General features: G+C 41.3%; 1 protein-coding gene across 1 annotated transcript in view; it reads left to right on the forward strand.

Moving 5' to 3' along the window:
* nbeaa (neurobeachin a) overlaps positions 1-22,558 on the forward strand; it is a 1,211,357-nt gene that overhangs the window by 924,104 nt on the left and 264,695 nt on the right. Inside the window, exon 39 of the mRNA XM_070892347.1 lies at positions 19,672-19,815. Coding sequence (XP_070748448.1) covers positions 19,672-19,815 — 144 coding nt within the window. The remainder of the gene's footprint in view (positions 1-19,671; positions 19,816-22,558) is intronic.

Genomic DNA, 22,558 nt, shown 5'->3' on the forward strand with positions numbered 1-22,558 from the left:
GGAAGCAGAGTTTTGGGTAAAAAATAAGCAGAGTGGGTCAGGAAGGGACAAGGGCATCAGTAACTAAGGTGACATCAGGGAAAAATAGAAAAAAGTCAAAGCTAAAGGCACTATGTCTGAATGCGCGAAACTTTCGCAACAAAATACATGAATTAATAGCACAGATAGAAATTAATAGGTTTGATCGAATAGCTGGAGACGTGTTTGCAAAGTGGTCAAGGTTGGGAACTAAATATTCTAGGATACTTAACTTTTAGAAAAGATAGGCAAAATGGAAAAGGAGGAGGTGTAGCCCTGATAATAAAGGATAGGATAAAGACAATAGAGGGAAAGGATCTTAGCTTTGAAAATCAAGAAATAGAATCAGTTTGGGTGGAATTAAGAAACAGCAAGGAGACATTGATGGGAGTTGTTTACAGGCTCCAAACAGTAGTTGTAATGTCGGACAGAGTATAAATCAGGAAATTAGAGGCGCATGTAACAAGGGTAATACAGTAATCAATGGGGGATTATAATCTACACATAAACTGGGCAAACCAAATTTGCAGTAATATTGTGGAGGATGAATTTATGGAATGTATACAAGATAGTTTTCTAAATCAGTATGTTGAGGAACCAACAAGGGAACAGCTATTTTGATTTAGTATTGTGCAATGAGAAAGGGTTAATTAATAACCTTGTAGTAAAGGGACCTTTAAGGAAGAGTGAGCATAATATGTTTGAATTTTATCTCAAGTTTGAAAGTGATTCAGTTAAATCGGAAACTAGGGTCTTAAATCTAAACAAAGCAAACTACGTGGGTATGAGGGGCGAGTTGGCTATGAGGAAACTACAGTACAAGGTATGATGGTCGACAATCAATGGCTTGTATTTAAAGAATTAATACATAATTAGCAACAAATATACATTCCTTTAAGGCACACAAACCCCACAGGAAAAGTGGTTCAACGGTAGCTAACAAGTTAAAGATATATTAGATCAAAGGAAGAGGCTTAAAATGTTGCCAAAAAGAGCAATAAGCCTGAGGATTGGGAGGACTTTAGAATTCAGCAAAGGAGAAGCAAGAAATTGATAAAGAAAGGGAAAATAGAATATGAGAGTAAACTAGCGAGAGACATAAAAACAGACTGTAAAAGTTTTTCTATAGGTATGTTAAAAAGGAAAAGATTAGCGAAAGTAAATGTTGGTCCCTTATAGGCTGAGACAGGAGAAACTATAATGGTGAATAAGGAAATGGCAGAGAAATTAAATAACTACTTTGTGTCTGTCTTCACCGAAGAAGATGTAAAAAACCTCCCGGACATGGTGCAGAACCAAGGGTCTAGCGAGAATGAGGAACTGAAATAAATTAGTATTAGTAAAAAAAAGTACTGGAGAAATTAATGGGACTGGAAGTAAATAAATCCCCTGGACCTTATTGGCCTACATCCTAGGGTTTTGACAGAGGTGGCTATCGAGATTATGGATGCATTGGTTGTCATCGTCCAAAATTCCATAGATTCTATTACAGTTCCCGCAGATTGGAAGGTAGCAAATGTAACCCCAAAATTTAAGAAAAGAGGGAGAGAAAACGGGAAACTGCAGACCAGTTAGCTTGACATTAGTAGTAGGGAAAATGCTAGAATCTATTATTAAGGACATGGTAACAGGGCACTTAGAAAATAATAATAGGATTGGACAGGATCGACACAGATTTATGAAAGGGAAATCATGTTTGACGAATCTGTTAGAGTTTTTTGAGGTTGTAACTAGCAGAATACATAAGGGGGAACCAGTGGATCTGATGCATTTGGATTTTCAGAAGGCATTCGATAAGGTGCCACACAAGAGGTTATAAACAAAATTAGGGCTCATGGGATTGGGGGTAATATACTAGCATGGATTGAGGATTGGTTAACGGACAGAAAACAGAGAGTAGGAATAAACGGGTAATTTTCGGGTTGGCAGACTGCAACTAGCGGGGTACAGGATCAGTGCTTGGACCTCAGCTATTCTTCCTCCTTTCTTAAATAGTGAGGTCACATTTGCTACCTTCCAATTTGAGGGAACTGTAATAGAATCTATGGAATTTTGGAAGATGACAACCAATGCATCCAAACCCTAGGATATACGCCATCAGGTCCAGGGGATTTATCGGCTTTCAGTCCCATTAATTTCTCCAGTACTATTTTTTTTACTACATCAATGATTTGGATGAGGGGACCAAATGTAATACAGGTGCAGCATCCAAAATCCGGAGTTCCGGAATCTGGACTCCAGACCGATTGGTGGCAGAAATCTGTAAAATGATCTGGAATCCGGACCCTGCCGACCTCAAGCTGTCGCCGCTGCCCGATCTCGGGCCTCGCCTCACCACCCCTTGCTGCTGCCCGACCTCTGGCCTCGCCTCGCCGCCCGACCTCGGGCCTCGCCTCGCCGCCACCCAACCTCTGGCCTCGCCGCTCCGCCCCACACTGCCGCCACTGCCCAACCTCGGGACTCGCCGCACTGCCCCTCGAACACCTCCTCTTCAGCGGGGCCCGCCCGAACAGCTCCTTGGCGGTGGGCCCGCCTGAACAACTCCGTGGCAGTGAGGCCCCGCTCGAACACTTCCATGGCGGCGGAGCCCGCCCGGCGACCCAAACAGCTCCTCAGTTAGCCCGCCCCCCACCCTTTCTGACATTCCGAAATCCGGAAATACCCGAACCTGGACTCGGGTGTTTCCGGACTCGTGACGTCAGAATGACATTCCAAAGTCCGGCAAAACGCAAAATCCGGAACGGCCTCGGTCCCAAGGATTCCGAATTTGGGACGCTGCACCTGTATTTGCAAGTTTGCTGATGATGCAAAGCTAAGTTGTGAGGAGGATGCAAAGAGGCTTCTCGGGGATATAGACAGGCTAAGTGAGTGCGCAAGAACATGGCAAATGGAATATAATGTGGAGAAATGTGACGTTATCACTTTGGTAGGAAAAATAGAAAAGCAGAGTATTTTTAAAATGATGAGAGATTAGGAAATGTTGGTGTTCAGAGGGACCTGGGTGTCCTTGTATGTGAATCACTGAAAGTTAACATGCAGGTACAGCAAGCAATTACGAAAGCAAATGGTATGTTGGCCATTGTTACAAGAGGATTTGAGTATAAGAGTAAAGATGTCTTACTGCAATTATATCGGACCCTGGTGAGACCACACCTGGAGTATTGGGTACAGCAGTTTTGGTCTCATTACCTAAGGAAGGATATACTTGCCATAGAGGGAGTGCAACAAAGGTTCACTGGACTGATTCCTAGGATGGGGAATTGTCCTATGAGGAGAGATTGAGTAGACCAGGCCTATATGCTCTAGAGTTTAGAAGAATGAACGGTGATCTCATTGAAACATATAAAATTCTTACAGGGCTTAACAGGGTAAATGCAGAGAAGATGTTTCCACTGGTTGGGGAGTCTAGAACCAAACCAAGGGATCGGCCATTTAGGACTAAGATGAGGAGAAATTATCTTCACTCAGTGGGTGGGTGAATCTTTGGAATTCTCTACCCCAGAGGGCTGTGAAAGCTCAGTCATTGAGTATATTCAACACAGAGATCGATAGATTTTTGAATATTAAAGGAATCAAGGGATAAAGGGATAGTGCAGGAAAGTGGAGTTGAGGTAGAAGATCAGCCATGGTCTTATTGAATGGCGGAGCAGGCTCGAGGGGCATAATGGCCTACTCCTGCTCCCATTGCTTGTGCTCTTATGTAATAAACTGTGAGGAGGATAGTAACAGACTTCAGGAGGACATAGGCAGACTGGTGAAAGGGGCAGACACATGGCAGATGAAATTTAACGCAGTAAAGTGTGAAATGATTCATTTTGGTAGGAAGAATGAAGGAGGGGCAATATAAACTAAATAGTACAATTTTAAAGTTGATGCAGGAACAAAGAGACCTGGGGGTGTACGCACACAAGTCTTTGATGGTGGCAGGTCAAGTTGAGAAGGCTGTTAAAAAAGCATATGGGATCCTTGGCTTTATAACTAGAGCCAGTGAGCTAGATTTTCGGTTTGGCGAAAACAGTGGTTTTATACCAAAATTACCGTTTTCGCTGCGCTGCCATTTTTAGGCCTAACTTTCGGCCTTTACATCTGCTCCATCGGTAAAGTCAGCGTTGCACGAGGATTCGCGGTGCAAACTGCGAGTTTCGGCAACTTTAGTCCAGGGCCGGTAGTGCTGCGGGGGTGGGGGGGAAACAAAAGAAAATTGCAAAAAAAACATTCAAAAAACCCTTATCTACTATATCACTGAAAAATAATTAAAAAATAAAAACTTTAACTTTTTGCAGGTCTTCATACTTACCGCTGCTGGCAAGGCTGCACCGACTGGTTTGACACTGTCGGTATTCTAGGCGTGGCGTAAGGGTCGGGAGAGTGGCGAAAGTGCGACGCAAACGCAATCTGCGTCGTTGCACGGTGGCGCACTTCTCCCTAGTGGTGCGTGGAAGCGCCGCAAAGAGATGCCCAAGGATCCCGCCGACCAGATTTCCGTCACAGAGGGTCAAATCGCGGCGAAAACCCAGTTGCAAAGTCAGCGAAAATCCAGCCCATAGAGTACAAAAGCAAGCAAGTTATGCTAATTCTTTATAAAACACAGGTTAGCCCTCAGCTAGAGTATTATGTCCAATTCTGGGCACCACACTTTAGGAAGAATGTCGAAGGCTTAGAGAGAGTGCTGAGGAGATTTACTAGAATGGTGCTAGGCAAGAAAGACTTCAGTTACATGGAGAGACTAAAGAAACTGGGGTTGTTCTCTTTACAGCAGAGAAGAGTAAGGGGAAATTTGATAGAGGTGTTCGGGATCATGAAGGGTTTTGATAGAGTAAATGATGAGGAAGTGTTTCCACTGGCAAAAGGGTTGGTAACCAGAGGACACAGATTTATGGTTATTGGCAAAGAACCAGAGGCGATATGAGGAAACATTTTTTTATGCAGCATGTTGTTATGATCTGGAATGCACTACCTGAAAGGGTGGTGGAAGCAGATTCACCAATAACTTTCAAAAGGGAATTGGATAAATACGTGAAGTGGAAAAATTTGAAGGGCTATGGGGAAAGAGCAAGGGCGTGGTACTAATTGGATAGCTCTTTTAAAGAGCCGGCACAGGCACAATGGCTTGAATGGCCTTGTTCTGTGCTGCATAATTGTATGATTTTCGCCTCTGGTTCTTTGCCAATTGCCATAAATCTGTGTCCTCTGGTTACCAACCCTTCTGCCTCATTTACTATCAAAACTCTTCATGCATTTCAACATCTATCAAATTTCCTCTTAAAGTCCTTGAACATGTTGTCGCCTCCCAAATCCGTGCCTATCTTTCCCGGAACTCCAGGTTTGAATCCCTTCAATCTGGTTTCCATCCCTGCCACAGTACCGAAACAGCTCTCGTCAAAGTCAAAGTGACATCCTTTGTGACTGAGACAAAGGTAAACTATCCTTCCTTGTCCCCTTGGACTTGTCTGTAGTCTTTGACACAGTTGACCACTCCAGTCTCCTCCAACGCCTCTCCACCATCGTCCAGCTGGGTGGGACTGCACTCGCCTGGTTCCATTCTTATCAATCGTAGCCAGAAAATCTCCTGCAATGGCTTTTCTTCCCACTCTCGCATCGTTACCTCTGGTGTCCCCCAAGGATCTATCCTTGACCCCTTCCTATTTCTCATCTATATGCTGCCCCTTGGCGATATCATACGAAAACACGGAGTCAGTTTCCACATATACACTGATGACACCCAGCTCTACCTCTCCACCACTTCTCTCGACCCCTCCCTGGTCTCTAAATTGTCGGATTGCTTGTCCGACCTCCAGTACTGGATGAGCAGAAATTTTCTCCAATTAAATATTGGGAAGAACAAAGCCATTGTCTTTGGTCCCCGCCACAAACTGCGTTCCCTAGCCACTGACTCCATCACTCTCCCTAGCATCTATCTGAGGCTAAACCAGACTGTTCGCAACCTAGGTGTCATATTTGACACTGAAATGAGCTTCGGGCCACATATTCGCGGCATAACTAAAACCGCCTTTTTCCACCTCCATAACATTACCCACCTCCACCCCTGCCTCAGCTCTTCTGTTGCTGAAATGCCGCATCCTTGCCTTTGTTACCTCAAGACTTGACTACTCCACAACGCACTCCTGGCTGGCCTTCCACATTCTACACTATGTAAACTTGAGGTCATCCAAAACTCGGCAGCCTGTGTCCTAACTCGCACTAAGTCCCAATCACCCATCACCCCTGTGCTCGCTGACCTACATTGGCTCCTGGTAAAGCAACACCTCGACTTCAAAATTCTCATTCTTGTTTACAAATCCCTCTGTGGCCTCGCCCCTCCCTATCTCTGTAATCTCTTTCAGCCTCACAACCCCATGAGATGTCTACGCTCCTCAAATTCTGCCTTCTTGAGCATTCCTGATTATAACTGCTCAACCATCGTTGGCCATGCCTTCAGCTGCTTTTGCCCGAAGCTCTGGAACTCCTTCTCTAAACCTTTTCGCCTCTCTACCTCTCTTTCCTCCTTTAAGACGCTTCTTAAAACCTCTTTAACCAAGCTTTTGGTCATCTACCGTCATCTCTTATGTGGCTCGGTGTCAAATTTATCTGTTTTGTCATAAAACACTCCTGTGAAGCGCCTTGGGATGTTTTACTATGTTAACGGCACGATATAAATAAAAGTTGTTGTTGTTGATTCTATATCACTATTTTATGCTTAACAACAAATAGGCATAGGCCCACTCTCAATTTGGCAAGGTGCACTTCAGATTGGCCACTTATGTAGGAGTCATTTAGTCAGCCACTTGGTCGAATAACTGGATGGTGCAGGACAGGGTTTTAGAAAGTCAACTGAAACATTTTCTGATACGGTTTCATGGTGCCATGTTATGTCAATTTGTTTATATGTAGTTACAATAGTCTTGTGTAGTATGTCCATCACACCTCAGAGTGTCACACTTAAAATGTATTGATTGGCATAAATATCACATTTCTAAAACAACAATAAATTACAACTAAGCAGTCTTGAAAATGAGCAAAAATAAAGTGAAAGTCAGCTGTTTTCTGTTAGAATCAGCAAACTTTGGTAATCGAGACTCCCCCATGAGGACGAGTTGGGGATTCACAAGCAACTGCCAATTTAGAGGCAAACTTCCTTAAGCAACACTAATCTTCAACAATTGCTTGACTTAACTTTGATACATTGTCCCATCAGGGTGCTTGTTGCAGATATTAGTTTTCCATTTATTTTCCTAATATGGGAAATATTGGGCCAGAATTTACTGTAACCGGCGAATGAACGGCATACGCCATTTGTTAGATTTGCCCTTACCTGTTTCATTTTCATGAGCTTTTGCATGGCAAGTTGCTATAATTGGAAAATCGATTTACAGGGCATCTGGGCCCTATGAGAACAGGGCACTGTGTCTTTCTTTAGCCAATCCGATTGAAGAATTGTTAATGAACAGCTCAGAGTCTGAACCAGGAAATGTAAGTTAAGAGAATGAATTTAATGTTAAATCAGAATGGTTGTTTGGCAGTAATTAAGACTTATCTGTCATTAAAACAGGTACTTAAACTGAAATGGACAAACCCTAATTTTCTGTGGCGAGTTTAGTCTGGATCGACGCGTAGGTACAGGAACTTCACGCCCTTCAATACATTTGAATGGAGAGCCAGATAGCGAGATGCCGTTTTTGTGCAGTTTACGAAGGAGCGGCACATTTCGGACAGCAACTTCCAAATTCTTGCATTTAACTGTGCATTTGCGCTTGCCTGAAGTTGCAGTCCAATTTGCACATAAATAATGGTGAATAGAGTGAGCCTCACCATTATTTTACAGTAAATTCTGGCCCATTGTCTTGTATGTTGCGGGCTGATAAATATAACTATATTTCCTTTTCTATCTGTTCAGGATTTAAATTTGGTACATAAATGGACAGTCCAAATAAATGTTCAGACCCCACTCCAGATTCACCTATTTCCCTAGGAGGTGAATATAGGCTCCTTCATCAAAATTATTTTAGTTTTCTCCAAATTCTACAACTATTTGAACATGGGGGTCTCTGTACCTCGAAATGCTTTTTGGAGGCCTTCCTGGTATGGAATGCACATTAACATAACCTTGTGTCACTTATGCTGGTAATGGAATGGATGATTTCTGGGTGAGAGATCATAGGATTCAGATAACCTTGGAGAGATTATGTTGAGTCTGCAGAGAAACACAAAACATTATGAGCAAGAGAAATTCACATCCCAGTAGTATAATTTATGATTGCATGTAGATAATACATTTTATTAGGGAAGCGATTGCTGCCAACGAACCGGAGGTAGTTGCGCATGTGCAGTTCCAGTGTTCTTTACCGTTTGTTGTCGCCGGACTTCCCAGAGGAATAAAGAAGCAGATTTTTATTTAAATCTTGTTCAGTTCTAGTTTAATTTATTCCTTGTGTAAATTGTAGAATTTATACAGGTATGAGCCACTTGTTTGTGCACTAAATTGTGTTTGGTCAGAGTCGGCAGTTTTCAGGTGGGCTCCATCTGTTGTGGTGAACATTATTTTTAAAATTTTGGATCTGACAGTGATGCAAAGAATGGTAGCTCCTGGTTCATTGGTAGCAGTCACTCCGTTTTAGGATATATTTTGTCAATTGCTCCATTTGGTTTGGAATTAATTAACTCTTATAGATGATCACAATACAATTATGGATGAGAGAATCCATTCGGCCCATACTAGTTCATCCATTCAGAAGCACCCTATAATAAGAACATAAGAAATAGGAGCAGGAGTAGACCATCTGGCCCATCGAGTTTGCTCCGCCATTCAATAAGATCATGGTTGATCCGATCTTGGCCTCAATCCACTTCCCTGCACTCTCGCCATAACCCTTATCTTTCAAAAATCTGTATCTCCACCTTGAATATAATCCCCCCATTGTGATTTTGAATTGCTTATTGATTGCCTCTACAGTTTTGCCTCCATCCTCTCTGGAGTGGTTGAAGCAGATAGCATTGTTGCATTTACAGGGAGGCTTGATGCAAACACGAGGGAGAATGGAATAGGAGGATATGAGAGCAGGATGGGAAGGGGTAATTAGAGTGAGAGGAGGCTTGTGTGGGGCATGAACACCGTATAGACAAATTAGGGCAAATGGCCTATTTCTGTGCTTTAGATTCTATGTAATTCTTTTCCAAGTGATGATCACCCTCTGCATGAAGAAGAACTTCCTGATATCAATCCTAAAGTTACCTTTTGCCAGTTTAAGCCAATGTCCCCTTATCCTTATCCTAAAATCTAATTTAAAGTAATATTCCAGATCTACCCTTTCCATACCATATAGTGTCATACACCTCCGTCAGATCACCTCTCAGATGCCTTGTTTTCAGACTCAACGGGGCTGAAATTGTTGAAGGCCAAGTGCCACCCAAAGGACCGAAGATGGCCGCTGAGATACCTGATGGTACTTTGGGTGGGAGTTTTGGCAAAAAGGTCCTTGAAAGGGAGCCAGGCGGCAAAAGAAGGACTTATGCCGTCAATCTGGGCAGCCGCGGGCAGGAGTTCTCAATCTCGGTGGTAAAGGCTCATGCCTTTGAACAGTCCAATACGGGAATTATAGTCTCGTTCACAGGTGAAACAGACAGTCGTTGGAGGAAAGGGTGGGTGGGGAGTCTGGTTTGCCGCATGCTCCTTCCGCTGCCTGTGCTTGTTTTCTGCATGCTCTCGCCGTCGAGACTCGAGTTGCTCAGCGCCCTCCCGGATGCCATTCCTCCACTTAGGGCGGTCTTTGGCCAGGGACTCCCAGGTGTTGGTGGATATATCCAAGTGAGAAAGAAAGAGTCTTAAGAGAAGGATGAACTATCTGTGGCTAACAAAGGAAGTAAAGGATAGTATCAAATTGAAAACAAAGGCATACAATGTTGCAAAGGTTAGTGGTAGACCAGAGGATTGGATATTTTTTAGAAACTAGAAAAAAGACAACTAAAAAAATAATAGAGAGAAGATAGATTATGAGAGTAAACCAGCAAGAAATATCAAAATAGACTAAGAGTTTTTACATTTATATAAAAAGGAAGAAAGTAGCTAAAGTAAACATTGGTCCCTTAGAGGATGAGACTGGGGAATTAATAATGGGAAACAGGGAAATGGAAGAGGCTTTAAACAAATATTTTGTATCAGTCTTCACGGTAGAAGACACTAAAAGCATCCCAATAATAGATAATCAAGGGGCTATAGGGAGGGGGCAACTTAAAACAATCACCAACACTAAAGAAAAAGTACTAGCAAACAGTCCCCTGGACCTAATGGCCTGCATCCTCGGGTTTTAAAAGAAGTGGCTGCAAAGATAGTGGATGCATTGGTTGTAAGCACTGGTCAAAATTCCCTGGATTCTGGAGAGGTCCCAGCAGATTGGAAAACCACAAATGTAACGCCCCTGTTTAAGATCGGAAGGAGACAGAAAGTAGGAAACTATAGACCAGTGGGCCTAACATCTGTCATTGGGAAAATGCTGGAGTCCATTATTAAGGAAGTAGTAGCAGGACATTTAGAAAATCATAATACAGTCAAGCAGAGTCAGCATAGTTTTATGAAAAGAAAATCATGTTTGACAAATTTGCTGGAGTTCTTTGAGGATGTAACGAGCAGAGTGGATAAAGGGGAACCAGTAGATGTCATGTATTTGGATTTCCAGAAGACATGAAAGGTGCCACATGATAAGGTGCCACGTGAAAGGTTACTGCACAAGATAAGAGCTCACGGAGTTGAGGGTAATATATTAGCATGGATAGAGGATTGGCTAACTAACAGAAAACAAAGAGTTGGGATAAAATGGGTCATTTTCAGGTTGGCAAACAATAACTAGTGGGGTGCCACAGGGATCAGTGTTGGGGCCTCAACTATTTACAATCTATATTGACTTAGATGAAAGGTCCGAGTGTAATGTAGCCAAATTTACTGATGATACAAAGATAGGTGTAAAAGCAATTTGTGAGGAGGGTGCAAAGAATCTGCAAAGGGATATAGATAGGCTCAGTGAATGGGCAAAAATTTGGCAGAAGGAGTATAATGTGGGAAAATGTTAGGGTATCGTACTTTGGTAGGAAAAGTAAAAAAGCTAATTATTATTTAAATGGAGAGATATTACAAAATGCTGCAGTACAGATGGATCTGAGGGTCTTTGTACATGAAACACAAAAAGTTAGCATGCAGGTACAGCAAGTAAGTAGAAAGGCAAATGGAATGTTGGCCTTTGTTGCAAGGGGGATGGAGTATAAATGTAGGGAAGTCCTGCTACAACTGTACAGGACGTTGCTGTGACCACATCTGGTGTACTGTGTACAGTTTTGGTCTCCTTATTTAAAGAGGGATATACTTGCATTGGAGGCAGTTCAGAGAAGATTCACTAGGTTGATTCCTGAGATAAAGGGATTGTCTTATGAAGAAAGGTTGAGCAAGTTGGGCCTATACTCATTTAGAAGAATGAGAGGTGATCTTATTGAAACATATAAGATTATGAAGGGGCTTGACAGGGTAGATGCAGAGAGGATGTTTCCCATCGTGGGGAATCTAAAATTAGGAAGCATAGTTTCAGAATAAGGGGTCGCCCATTTGAAATGGAGATGAGGAGGAATTTCTTCTCTGAGGGTAGTGAATCTATGGAATTCTCTACCCCAGAGAGCTGTGGAGGCTGGGTCACTGAATATATTAATAAGGTGGGGATGGACAGATTTTTGAACGATAAGGGAATCAAGAATTATGGGCAATGGTCAGGGAAGTGGAGTTTTGGCCAAGACCAGATCAGCAATGATCTTATTGAATGGCGGAGCAGGCTCGAGGGGCCAAATGGCCTACTCCTGCTCATATTTCTTATGTTCTTATATACTTATTTTGTCCAACCCACTGTAATTTTGAGCTCCTTACTCTGATTCCGTTGCCCCTCCCAGATTGGTGTTATCCAACAAGAGAGAGTCCAACCATCTCCTCTTGACATTCAGCAGCATTGCCATCGCCGAATCCCCCACCATCAACATTCTGGGGATCACGATTGACCAGAAACTTAACTGGACCAGTCACACAAATACTGAGGCTACAAGAGCAGGTCAGAGGCTGGGTATTCTGTGATGACTAACTCACCTCCTGACTCCCCAAAGCCTTTCTACCATTCTACAAGGCACAAGTTTGGTGGTAAAAACAGAGAGACAGACTATTATCTGAATGGTGACAGATTAGGAAAAGAGGAGGTGCACCGAGACCGAAGTGTCATGGTACATCAGTCATTGAAGGTTGGCATGCAGGTACAGCAGGCGGTTAAGAAAGCAAATGGCACGTTGGCCTTCATAGCGAGGGGATTTGAGTACAGGGGCAGGGAGGTGTTACTACAGTTGTACAGGGCCTTGGTGAGGCCACACCTGGAGTATTGTGTACAGTTTTGGTCTCCTAACTTGAGGAAGGACATTCTTGCTACTGAGGGAGTGCAGCGAAGGTTCACCGGACTGATTCCCGGGATGGCAGGACTGACGTATCAAGAAAGAGTGGATCAACTGGGCTTGTATTCACTGGAGTTCAGAAGAATGAGAGGGGATCTCATAGAAACATTTAAAATTCTGACGGAATTTTAGATGCAGGAAGAATGTTAGATGCAGGAAGAATGTTCCCAATGTTGGGGAAGTCCAGAACCAGGGGTCACAGTCTACGGATAAGGGATAAGCCATTTAGGATCGAAATGAGGAGAAACTTCTTCACCCAGAGAGTGGTGAATCTGTGGAATTCTCTACCACAGAAAGTTGTTGAGGCCAATTCACTAAATATATTCAAAAAGGAGTTAGATGAAGTCCTTACTACTAGGGAGATCAAGGGGTATGGCGAGAAAGCAGGAATGGGGTACTGAAGTTGCATGTTTAGCCATGAACTCATTGAATGGCGGTGCAGGCTCGAAGGGCTGAATGACCTACTCCTGCACCTATTTTCTATGTTTCTAAGTCAGGAGTGTGACGGAATACTCTCCACTTGCCTGGATCAGTGCAGCTCCAACAACACTCTCAAAGCTTGACACCATCCAGGACAAAGCAGCCTGCTTGATTGGCACCCCATCCACCACCTTAAACATTCACTCCCTCCGCCATGGCTGTAGTGTGTATCACCTGCAAGATGCACTGCAGAAACTCACCAAGGCTTCTGCGACAGCACCTCCCAAACATAAGAACATAAGAATTAGAAGCAGGAGTAGGCCATATGGCCCCTCGAGTGTGCTTCGCCTGATGGCTGATCATCTTCCTCAATTCCACTTTCCCACCCAATCTCCATATCCCTTGATTCCCCTTGAGTCCAAAAATCTATATATCTCAGCCGTGAATATACTCAAAGACTCAGCATCTACAGCCCTCTAGGGCAGAAAATTCCAAAGATTCACAACCCTTTGAGTGAAGAAATTCCTCCTCATCTCGATCTTTAATGACTTACTCCTTATCCGGAGACTGTGCGCTCTACTTCTAGACACACCATCCAGGGGAAACAACTCTCAGCATTTACCCTGTCAATCCACTTCAGAATCTTGTATGTTTCAATGAAATCATCTCTCATTCTAAACTCCAGAGTATAGACCCATTCTATGCAATCTCTCATCATAGGACAGCCCTCTCATCCCAAGAATCAGTCTAGTAAACCTTTGTTGCACCGCCTCCAAGGCAAGTATATCCTTCCTTAGATAAGGCAACCAAAACTGCACAGTACTGACGTCGGGCTTTCTTGAATAGCAGTGTTACATTTGCTACCTTCCAATCCGCTGGGACAATTCTAGAATCTAAGGCATTTTGGAAGATCAAAACCAATGCATCCACTATCTCTGCAGCCACCTCTTTTAGAACCCTAGGATGTAGGCTATCAGTTCCAGGGGATTTTTCGGCTTTTAGTCCCATTAGTTTCTCTAGTACCTTTTCTCTACTTATATTAATTATGTTAAATTCCTCACCCTCATTAGACCCTTGGTTCCCCACCATTTTTGGTATGCTCTTTTGTCTTCTACTGTGCAGATAGATACAAAATATTTGTTTAACATTTCTGCCATTTCTTTATTCCCCATAATAATTTCTCCTGTCTCGGCCTCTAAGGGACCAACATTTACTTTTGCTACTCCCTTCCTTTTTACATACTTGTAGAAGCTCTTACAATTGTTTTTTATATTTCTTGCTAGTTTTCTCTCATTCTATTTTTTCCCTTTTTATCAATTTTTTGGTCATCCTTTGCTGGTTTCTGAAACTCTCCCAACCCCCTTACTACTATTCTTCACAACATTATAAGCAGCTTCTTTCAATCTAATGGTATCCGTAATTTCTTTAGTTAGCAATGAATTGATCACTTTTCCCGTGGAGTATTTGTTTCTCAATGGAATATATTTTTGTTGAGAATTATGAAATATTTATTTAAAGACTAGCACTGCTTATCTACCGCCATACCTTTTAATCTATTTTTCCAATCTACCTTAGCCAACTCAACCCTCATACCTATGTAATTGGCTTTACTTAAGTTTAAGACTCTAGTTTCGGACTTAGGCAAGTCACTCTCAAACTTAATTTGAAATTCTATCATATTATGATCATTCTGCCCTGGCCCGCGACCTCTACTGCCTCGAGGGATAAGAGCAGCAGGCGCATGGGAACGCCACCATTTCCAAGTTCCCCTCCAAGTCACACACCATCCTGACTTTGAAATATATCGCTGTTCCTTCATCGCTCGGTCAAAATCCTGGAACTCCCTCCCTAACAGCATGGTGGAAGTACCTTCACCACACTCACTGTAGCAGTTCAAGGTGGTGGCTTATCACCACCTTCTCAAGGGCAGTTAGGGATGGATAATAAATGCTGGCCTTGCCAGTGACACCCACATCCCGTGAATGAATAAACAAACATGACATGAAGGAGACTACAAAGGTATGAGGGCAGAGTTGACTAAAGTGGACTGGGAAAATAGATTAAAGTTTGGGACGGTTGATGAGCAGTGGCAGACATTTAAGGAGATATTTCATAACTCGCAACAAAAATATATCCCAATGAGAAGGAAAAACTAAGAGAAGGGCTAACTAAATAAGGGATGGTATCAAATTGAAAACAAGGGCATACAATGTGGCCAAGACTTAGTGGGAGGCCAGAGGATTGGAAAACGTTTAAAAGCCAGCAAAGAACGACTTAAAAAAATGATAGAGAGGGAAGATAGATTATGAGAGTAAACTAGCACGAAATATAAAAACAGATAATAAGAGTTCCTAAAGGTACATAAAAAAGAGTGGCTACTAGAGGATGAGACTGGAGAATTAATAATGGAGAACAGGGAAATGGCAGAGACATTAAACAAATGTTTTGTATCGGTCTTCACAGTAGAAGACACTTAAACAACATAACAACTTAAGAACATAAGAAATAGGAACAGGAGTAGACCATACGGCCCCTTGAGCCTGTTCCGCCATTCAATAAGATCATGGCTGATCTGATCATGGACTCAGCTCCACTTCCCTGCCCGTCCCCATAACCCCTTATCCCCTCATTGTTTAAGAAACTGTCTATTTCTGTCTTAAATGTATTCAATGTCCCAGCTTCCACAGCTCTCTGAGGCAGAGATTTACAACCCTCTGAGAGACCAAATTTCTCCTCATCCCTGTTTTAAATGGGTGGCCCCTTGTTCTAAGATCATACGCTCTAGTTTTAGTCTCCTCCATCAGTGGAAACCTCCTCTCTGCATCCATCTTGTCAAGCTCCCTCATAATCTTATATGTTTCGATAAGATCACCTCTCATTCTTCTGAATTCCAATGAGTAGAGGCCCAACCTACTCAACCTTTCCTCATAAATCAATCCCCTCATTTCCGGAATCAACCTAATGAACCTTCTCTCAACTACCTCCAAAGCAAGTATATCCTTTCGTAAATATGGAAACCAAAATTGCACACAGTATTCCAGGTGTGGCCTCACCAATACCCTGTATAGCTGTTGCAAGACCTCTCTGCTTTTATACTCCATTTCCTTTGCCATTGGCCTTCCTGATTACTTGTATACTATCCTTTTGTGTTTCATGAACAAGTACCCCCAGGTCCCGCTGTACTGCAGCACTTTGCAATCTTTCTCCATTTAAATAATAACTTGCTCTTTCATTTTTTTTCTGCCAAAGTGCATGACCTCACACTTTCCAACATGATCAATCAGCCATGATCTTATTGAATGGCGGAGCAGGCTCGATGGGTTATATGGCCTAATCCTGCTCCTATTTCTTATGTTCTTATGTTATGTTCTTATGTAAGTGTAACATGTTTGGGAGGAAAACGGCGACTTTGCTTCTATGATTTCCTTAGCGTTCCACTACTGGGGTTTTGCTCGGGTCATTTCTGGGTCTGTTGTGGATTCATTGATAGAGATTGATTGCTATGATTGGTCAACAACTCCAATATTGTATCAGGATACTACTACCAGGATGGTAGAAGGCAAATTAGAAGGACCTTTGTCGTTTATCATCTAGCATTTCCAATGTTCCTATGAAAGAAGTGCAACGACATTCCCACTGGTTATTGCACTGATCCTGATCATAATGGACGGAGTCGCTGGTCCTATATTTCATGGGTCAAGAATGTTTGTACATTTCGCACACCTATCCTCTCATTCACTCATTAACTTCTCAAGGACCAATGCAGCAAGCAATTCATAAACACAACTGTGTTACAATTTCCTCTTCTGTTTTTAATTTTCTTCTTACTTTTCCTTTTAGTCTCTCTTTACTCTCTATCTTAACCCACTATCTTTATTACCCTCTTTATTTTCCTTTCTGTCTATATATCTTGTTTGACTCTAATTTGCCCTATTTCCTTCACCGCCTTGCTCTGCTTTCTTTGTCCTTTTCTTTCATTGGCCAAGAAGATGAGCTATTGGGCACAACGTTAATGAAGTCCCAGATGCAACATTGACATCACTGCGCCATTACCGGATCAACATTCTAGTAATTAGCAGTGCTAATATAGTGCAATGTCAATGACGAACATAAAAGTAGAATTAATGTTTGCTGTCAAACCTGCCATTACAGCAATTTCTGGCCCATAATGTTTATGAATACCTGGGAGTGCAGTGAGGTACAATTTAACTTTACAAGAATTGCATTTTGCCAAAATATGTTCAGATCTTTTTTCATGACATGTTTATTGGTGGTTCTATATTTGTTGATTGTGGAAAGGGCCACATAATCATTAAAATAAACAGAAAATTGCTACTGATTTGCTGACTGATCTTGGTGCAATATTCACTAACATTGGTATCTTGGGGTCAGGAAGATTATTTCTCAGTATCTCTGACCTCTGCATTCTTATTAATTTGAACTGTTTATTTGTACAATGTTGTATGCAGTCCAACATGTAACCTATAGCAAAAGCAAAATACTGCGGATGGTGCAAATCTGAAACAAAAACAGAAAATGCTCAGCAGGTCAGGCAGCATCTGTGGAGAGAGAAACCGAGTTAACGTTTCAGGTGGATGACCTTTCATTAAAACTGGAAAAAGTTATAAAGATGTAACAGATTTTAAGCAAGTAGAGGCAAAGAAAGGAGGAGGAAGGGAGGAAAGACAGACAGAGACAGAGACATACAGATAACTAGATAGAGACAGCGACAGAGAGGAACAATGGATTTAAAAATATCGACTTATTTCAGAAGCTCACACCTGCCGTTGCATTCATAATTTCCAGTCGGTAGTTGTTATAATTTCTGCCGGTACAGATTGATTGTATTCGAATATGCAAACTGCATTAAAGATCATATTGTAAATTGTGTGCCAGTATATCCATTTCAAAGTCCAATGGATTATTCATTGACAGGCAGTTAAGCTTCATCATCCATTTCACTTTTGCGGCATAGGATTTAGTTTTAGTACTTACCCAGGTTTTAAACTGGAAACAGATGCAGTGGGAATCCTCGCAATATTCAGACTCGTTATCTGTCTTAAACACTTTCCAGATAACTTGATCTGAAGAAGTCCTAACCGAAGCAAGTTTTACCTTTTGGAATGCCTTAGTTTGCTGTATTCTCGACCGTGGAAAATGTTATGCCAATAGCAGAGATGTATTCCATAACAGTTGTTAACCGTTACCAGGCAACATTTTGAATACTGCAGAAGAATAAAAGTACAAGAAGAATGGCGGATTCAGTCGGCGAATTTTGTGTATGTGACATGCAGTTCCACAACCCCCGGTTTGCTGCCTTTCATTTTACTCACTGGCGTGTTGGCTGCCCAGTCGACTTTGTATTTTCAATATAAAATTGGCAGGAAGTATTCATGCTGTAAATGACGACGGTTTGATTTTGTGTTGGATATGTGCTGCATTTCCACAATGCTTCAAAACATAGCACTTTATTTCTAAGAGGTTGCAACACTTTGAGAATAAAACGAACTCCGTGTACTAATTGTTTCGTTTTGTTTTGTTCGATGGATGTCGATCATGAGCGGTAAATGTGTGACGTCCTTTCAAATAACTACATACATCCTATCCCAATTTGTCTATAAATAGCGAATGGAGCCTTTCCAAAAGAAAAATACAATTTAAGTGTCTCCTTTCGTAACAACAAATATCAATTACTTCGTAGAGTCCAGATATTTCTATCCACAAGGTGGAGCTCAGAAATAAATTGTAGCAATAGGTTGCGATTTCCAAAGTAATCTGAAATAAGAGAGTTTCTGTTCGTTTACTTAAAGTCCGCGACAACGAAAACATTAACCATTCACCATGATGATATGACTGATCATCCTCAATATTAATGTTATCAATTTATTTTGGGGGTTCCTAAGCATTCAATCGTTTCCAATTGAAATGTTAACTATGATCCCAATAACAGGAACCCTCGTTTTCTCGCCTTCCTCTCTGGATTATGATTGACAGATTGAAGCTTAATTTATGAGAGTCACGTTGGATCCCTGTGACCCGGACATAAACCACTACACCATCACTTTGAGTTACGTATATAGTTGATATGACGTGTTAATGGAGAAAAAGTTCCAAAACCAGATTGTTGGCCAGTGGTTGATAGCCAAACTGGCCCAAAGGGTGTGCAAAACGCGTTTTTTTAGTTGTACATAAATATCAAAAGTTGTTTGACAAGCCCGAAGTCAGGATATTTTGTTGAATAAAAATCTTTAAATGTCATTAGCCAGGTTTCACGTCGGTTTTCCTTTTCCAAGGGGCGGTATATTTTATTTTGGAATATTAGTATATACATGCATTATCTTTAAAACAACCAAAAGAACACAGCAAAACGTGAAAACTGGTCTGACACATGATGAATTAGTCATGCTATAAATTAAGATATTCAACACAATTTTAACCTTGGAGTTCGGTTCTCTAAAAATATAATGTAGGTCAGAAAAATAAGTCTTGCGGTATAATTATTTGTCTTCGAGTACAATCTTATTCTGAAGCTCTGTTTATTATCAGAAACGATGTATTTTTGCAAACGTGCATGTGTTGTCAAGGAAGATGCTCGTCTTGGATCCGCAAAAAAGAGCGCCTTGCATCTAGCTCCTGCAACAATTATCTAAAAGCAGCCAGCAACATTTTTTAAATGGGTGAATGTAAACTGCTGAATATCTTTGTTAAATGCGGAATTTAACACGTTTGCGTATAATGAATTATTTCAATGTCGAATTTATTTTGCAGGTTCGGATGAGGATGTTGTAAAGTCGAAGAAAACTTTCCGGACCCAGGCAGTTGTAAATCAGAATGCGGAGACCGAGTTAATGTTAGAGGGAGATGACGATACTGTCAGCCTATTACAGGAGAAAGAGATCGACAATCTAGCAGGTAATCCCCACTGTACAGCGAAGGAGAGACACCCTGTCTAGCAGGTAGCCTTCGTATTATAATGATGGGCGCATTGACGTATAATTGTACTGTATATAGCTCGAAAGATCTACTCGAACGGAACCTTGTCAGTGTAGTGAAAGAGGTCGGCAGTTTAGGGAGACCTTCACAGCATCCACAGTGTTTGACTGCAGGATAACCTCCACAATACTGAAAAGCGATCCATAATCTGTCAATTTCCGGAACTCAAAGAACAAGATCAATACATGTGCTGGGATATCAGCCACCATAATGTTTGCTCAGCCAACTTCAGAAAATGATAAAATGTGATATTTCCTGATGTAGTTTGCTATTCAACTTAGAAAACAAAACCGCAAAGCTTAAAAGTAATGTTAAAGGTGTAAAATTAAACATAAATCATTTGTGTTACCTTTACATTGTGAACTGATTGAAAAGTTATTTTCGAGAAGTATACATGTATTTTATTAACTGGAAACAATATATGGTCCGAATGTGTTTATGCAGAAAAGTCCATTTAGAATATTGTATTTTCAAAAAAATGCCACGAACGGTACTTTTAAAACAATGTGTAGTTATTATTCCCCTCGGTAGAGATAGATAATCTGTACTACTAATTTAGCTTGATATCAAGTTGCAGTCTTATTTCTTTCAAAAATTAATACATTTGTTCACTTTTATTCCAGCGCCTTTTTGTCCGCGAGTCTTTATTTCCAGAGGCAAGTCACAAGTCCACGACCACTAACCTGTAAAGGAAGGCACTGTTACGCTATCTGTTGCTTTACAGAATTCCTGAAATAAACTGACGCAGTAGTATAACAGAATGTAAAAACTAACTTTGCAATAAATTACTCAAATTAACATTTTTTCAGAAGATGGACGTCCATGGGTGATTCCATTGTGTTTGTTTAACCAAATGTCTTTCCCATTGTCGTCACATATTACTTGATTTAAAAAAAATGTCTACTAAAATTTGCTGTTTCCGTTGATTTTTCTTCATCATTGAACTTGTTTATTTGATCAAAAACACATCAATATAGTAAATTTAAAGTACACTATGCTGATTTGTTGACTAATTTGATTAAAATATTAGTCAAGTCTCTTTTTAACACCAAATTATTTATAAATGTAAATTATATTCTGTGCAAGTGTAGTCAAAGGAATGAAGAATGGGAAATGTCAAAACCACAAGCTAAACCTTTAGCGTAGTCCTGGTTAAGTGTTTTTACTATAATTGAGTATTTCTTTGAGTTTAAAGGAACTGGACTAATGTCAGTGAAGCTTTCCTGACAATTATCTCAATAAACTTCTGTTTTATGTTTATTTTTTATTTACATTTTCTCATATTGTGCATCTATTATTTTATGTCTGATCTAGGCCCGACTCACCATCCCAGATCTCTGGCTTTGTTGATTATAATTGATCTGCTGCATGCCCGAGAAGATAAGTCTGAGTCAGATCACTGCTCTTCTCCGTTCTCCAATCTGCCGTTTCCATTTAATGCCTATGGGACGGGGTTTTCCTCGTCTGCGCTCAATAGCCCGCGATTTCCTCCTCATGTTTAAGCCGACAGGAAAATCGCGAGCGCAGAGGCTGAATACTGCGACCCATAGGACTGTCTATTATTTTGTTACCCCAGGTATCCTTTCCCGCCTGCTCTCGACATCGATATGCATGAGCCGGATCATTGTGTCTTCTAGTGATCTGTGTCTTCTTGTGATTTATAGGTTTAGGTACTGGTAATTTTTCCTTCTCTTACCACTACTCCTCTGCTCTGTAAGGCCGGATCTCACCATCAGAGCTATGTTTTTTCCCCATTATCTACCCAATCTCGTGATTTTTGCTTCTGGCCTTTCCCGTTTCCTGCCTGTACCGTACTCCTGATTTATAATCCTAAATTAGGTAAATCTCCACATAATCTTTGATTTTGCCATTGCTCTCTCTTGTCTAGCCCACATCATCTATATATCTGGGTTGTCAATACTTCAGTCATCTCCAGCTTTACTCTTCCATCTCACATCTATATGCCCATCCCACCTCTAATCTACCAATTTGGTTCAACTCAACAACAGACAAATGGCGGATGTTGGTGGTAGTCAAGTGTCAAACCAGCAAGTCCTCCTGCTGCTTACTCCACCGCTACCGTATTATTTTATTCAAGAGAGACATCAAAGGTGGTGTTTTATGTAGATTTAAACGTTAATTTTAATTTGAACAAAGGTTTGAAATGACAGCCTCATCAATACCAACTTCAAATGTATTACTTACGTTGAGGTAAATTTACACGCCAGCTAACTTAATTGGGACTATTATAGACACACACATACACATGAATATGGCGGTTTTGCAGCCTATCTTTTAAAGCTCACTAATATATGTAGTACAAGAAACAACGTGTGTGTGCATATATATATACCGTCCATTAACGAGAGATGCGGCGTTGAAACAATTCAAATGCAAAAAATATACTGTATCAGTGTAAATAGACAGAAACATTTACGAAGTTATATCAGCTGCATTCCGGCAGATGCCATCCACATTTGAAGGATTCAGCCTTCCGTAAAATCAGGTCAGAGCCGGTCCCATTAGCGGTATTTACGGCTGGACTCAAATATAGTTCAGATAGTACTATGTCGTTTTTTATGCCCTAAGATGTCTGGCTAAAACGGAACTATCGCATTGTAGATTATTTCTCTGACATTTGAGTATGTGCGTATTTGATTAT

The sequence above is a fragment of the Pristiophorus japonicus genome, chromosome 10, assembly GCF_044704955.1.
Source record: "Pristiophorus japonicus isolate sPriJap1 chromosome 10, sPriJap1.hap1, whole genome shotgun sequence".
Taxonomy (NCBI): Eukaryota; Metazoa; Chordata; class Chondrichthyes; family Pristiophoridae; genus Pristiophorus; species Pristiophorus japonicus.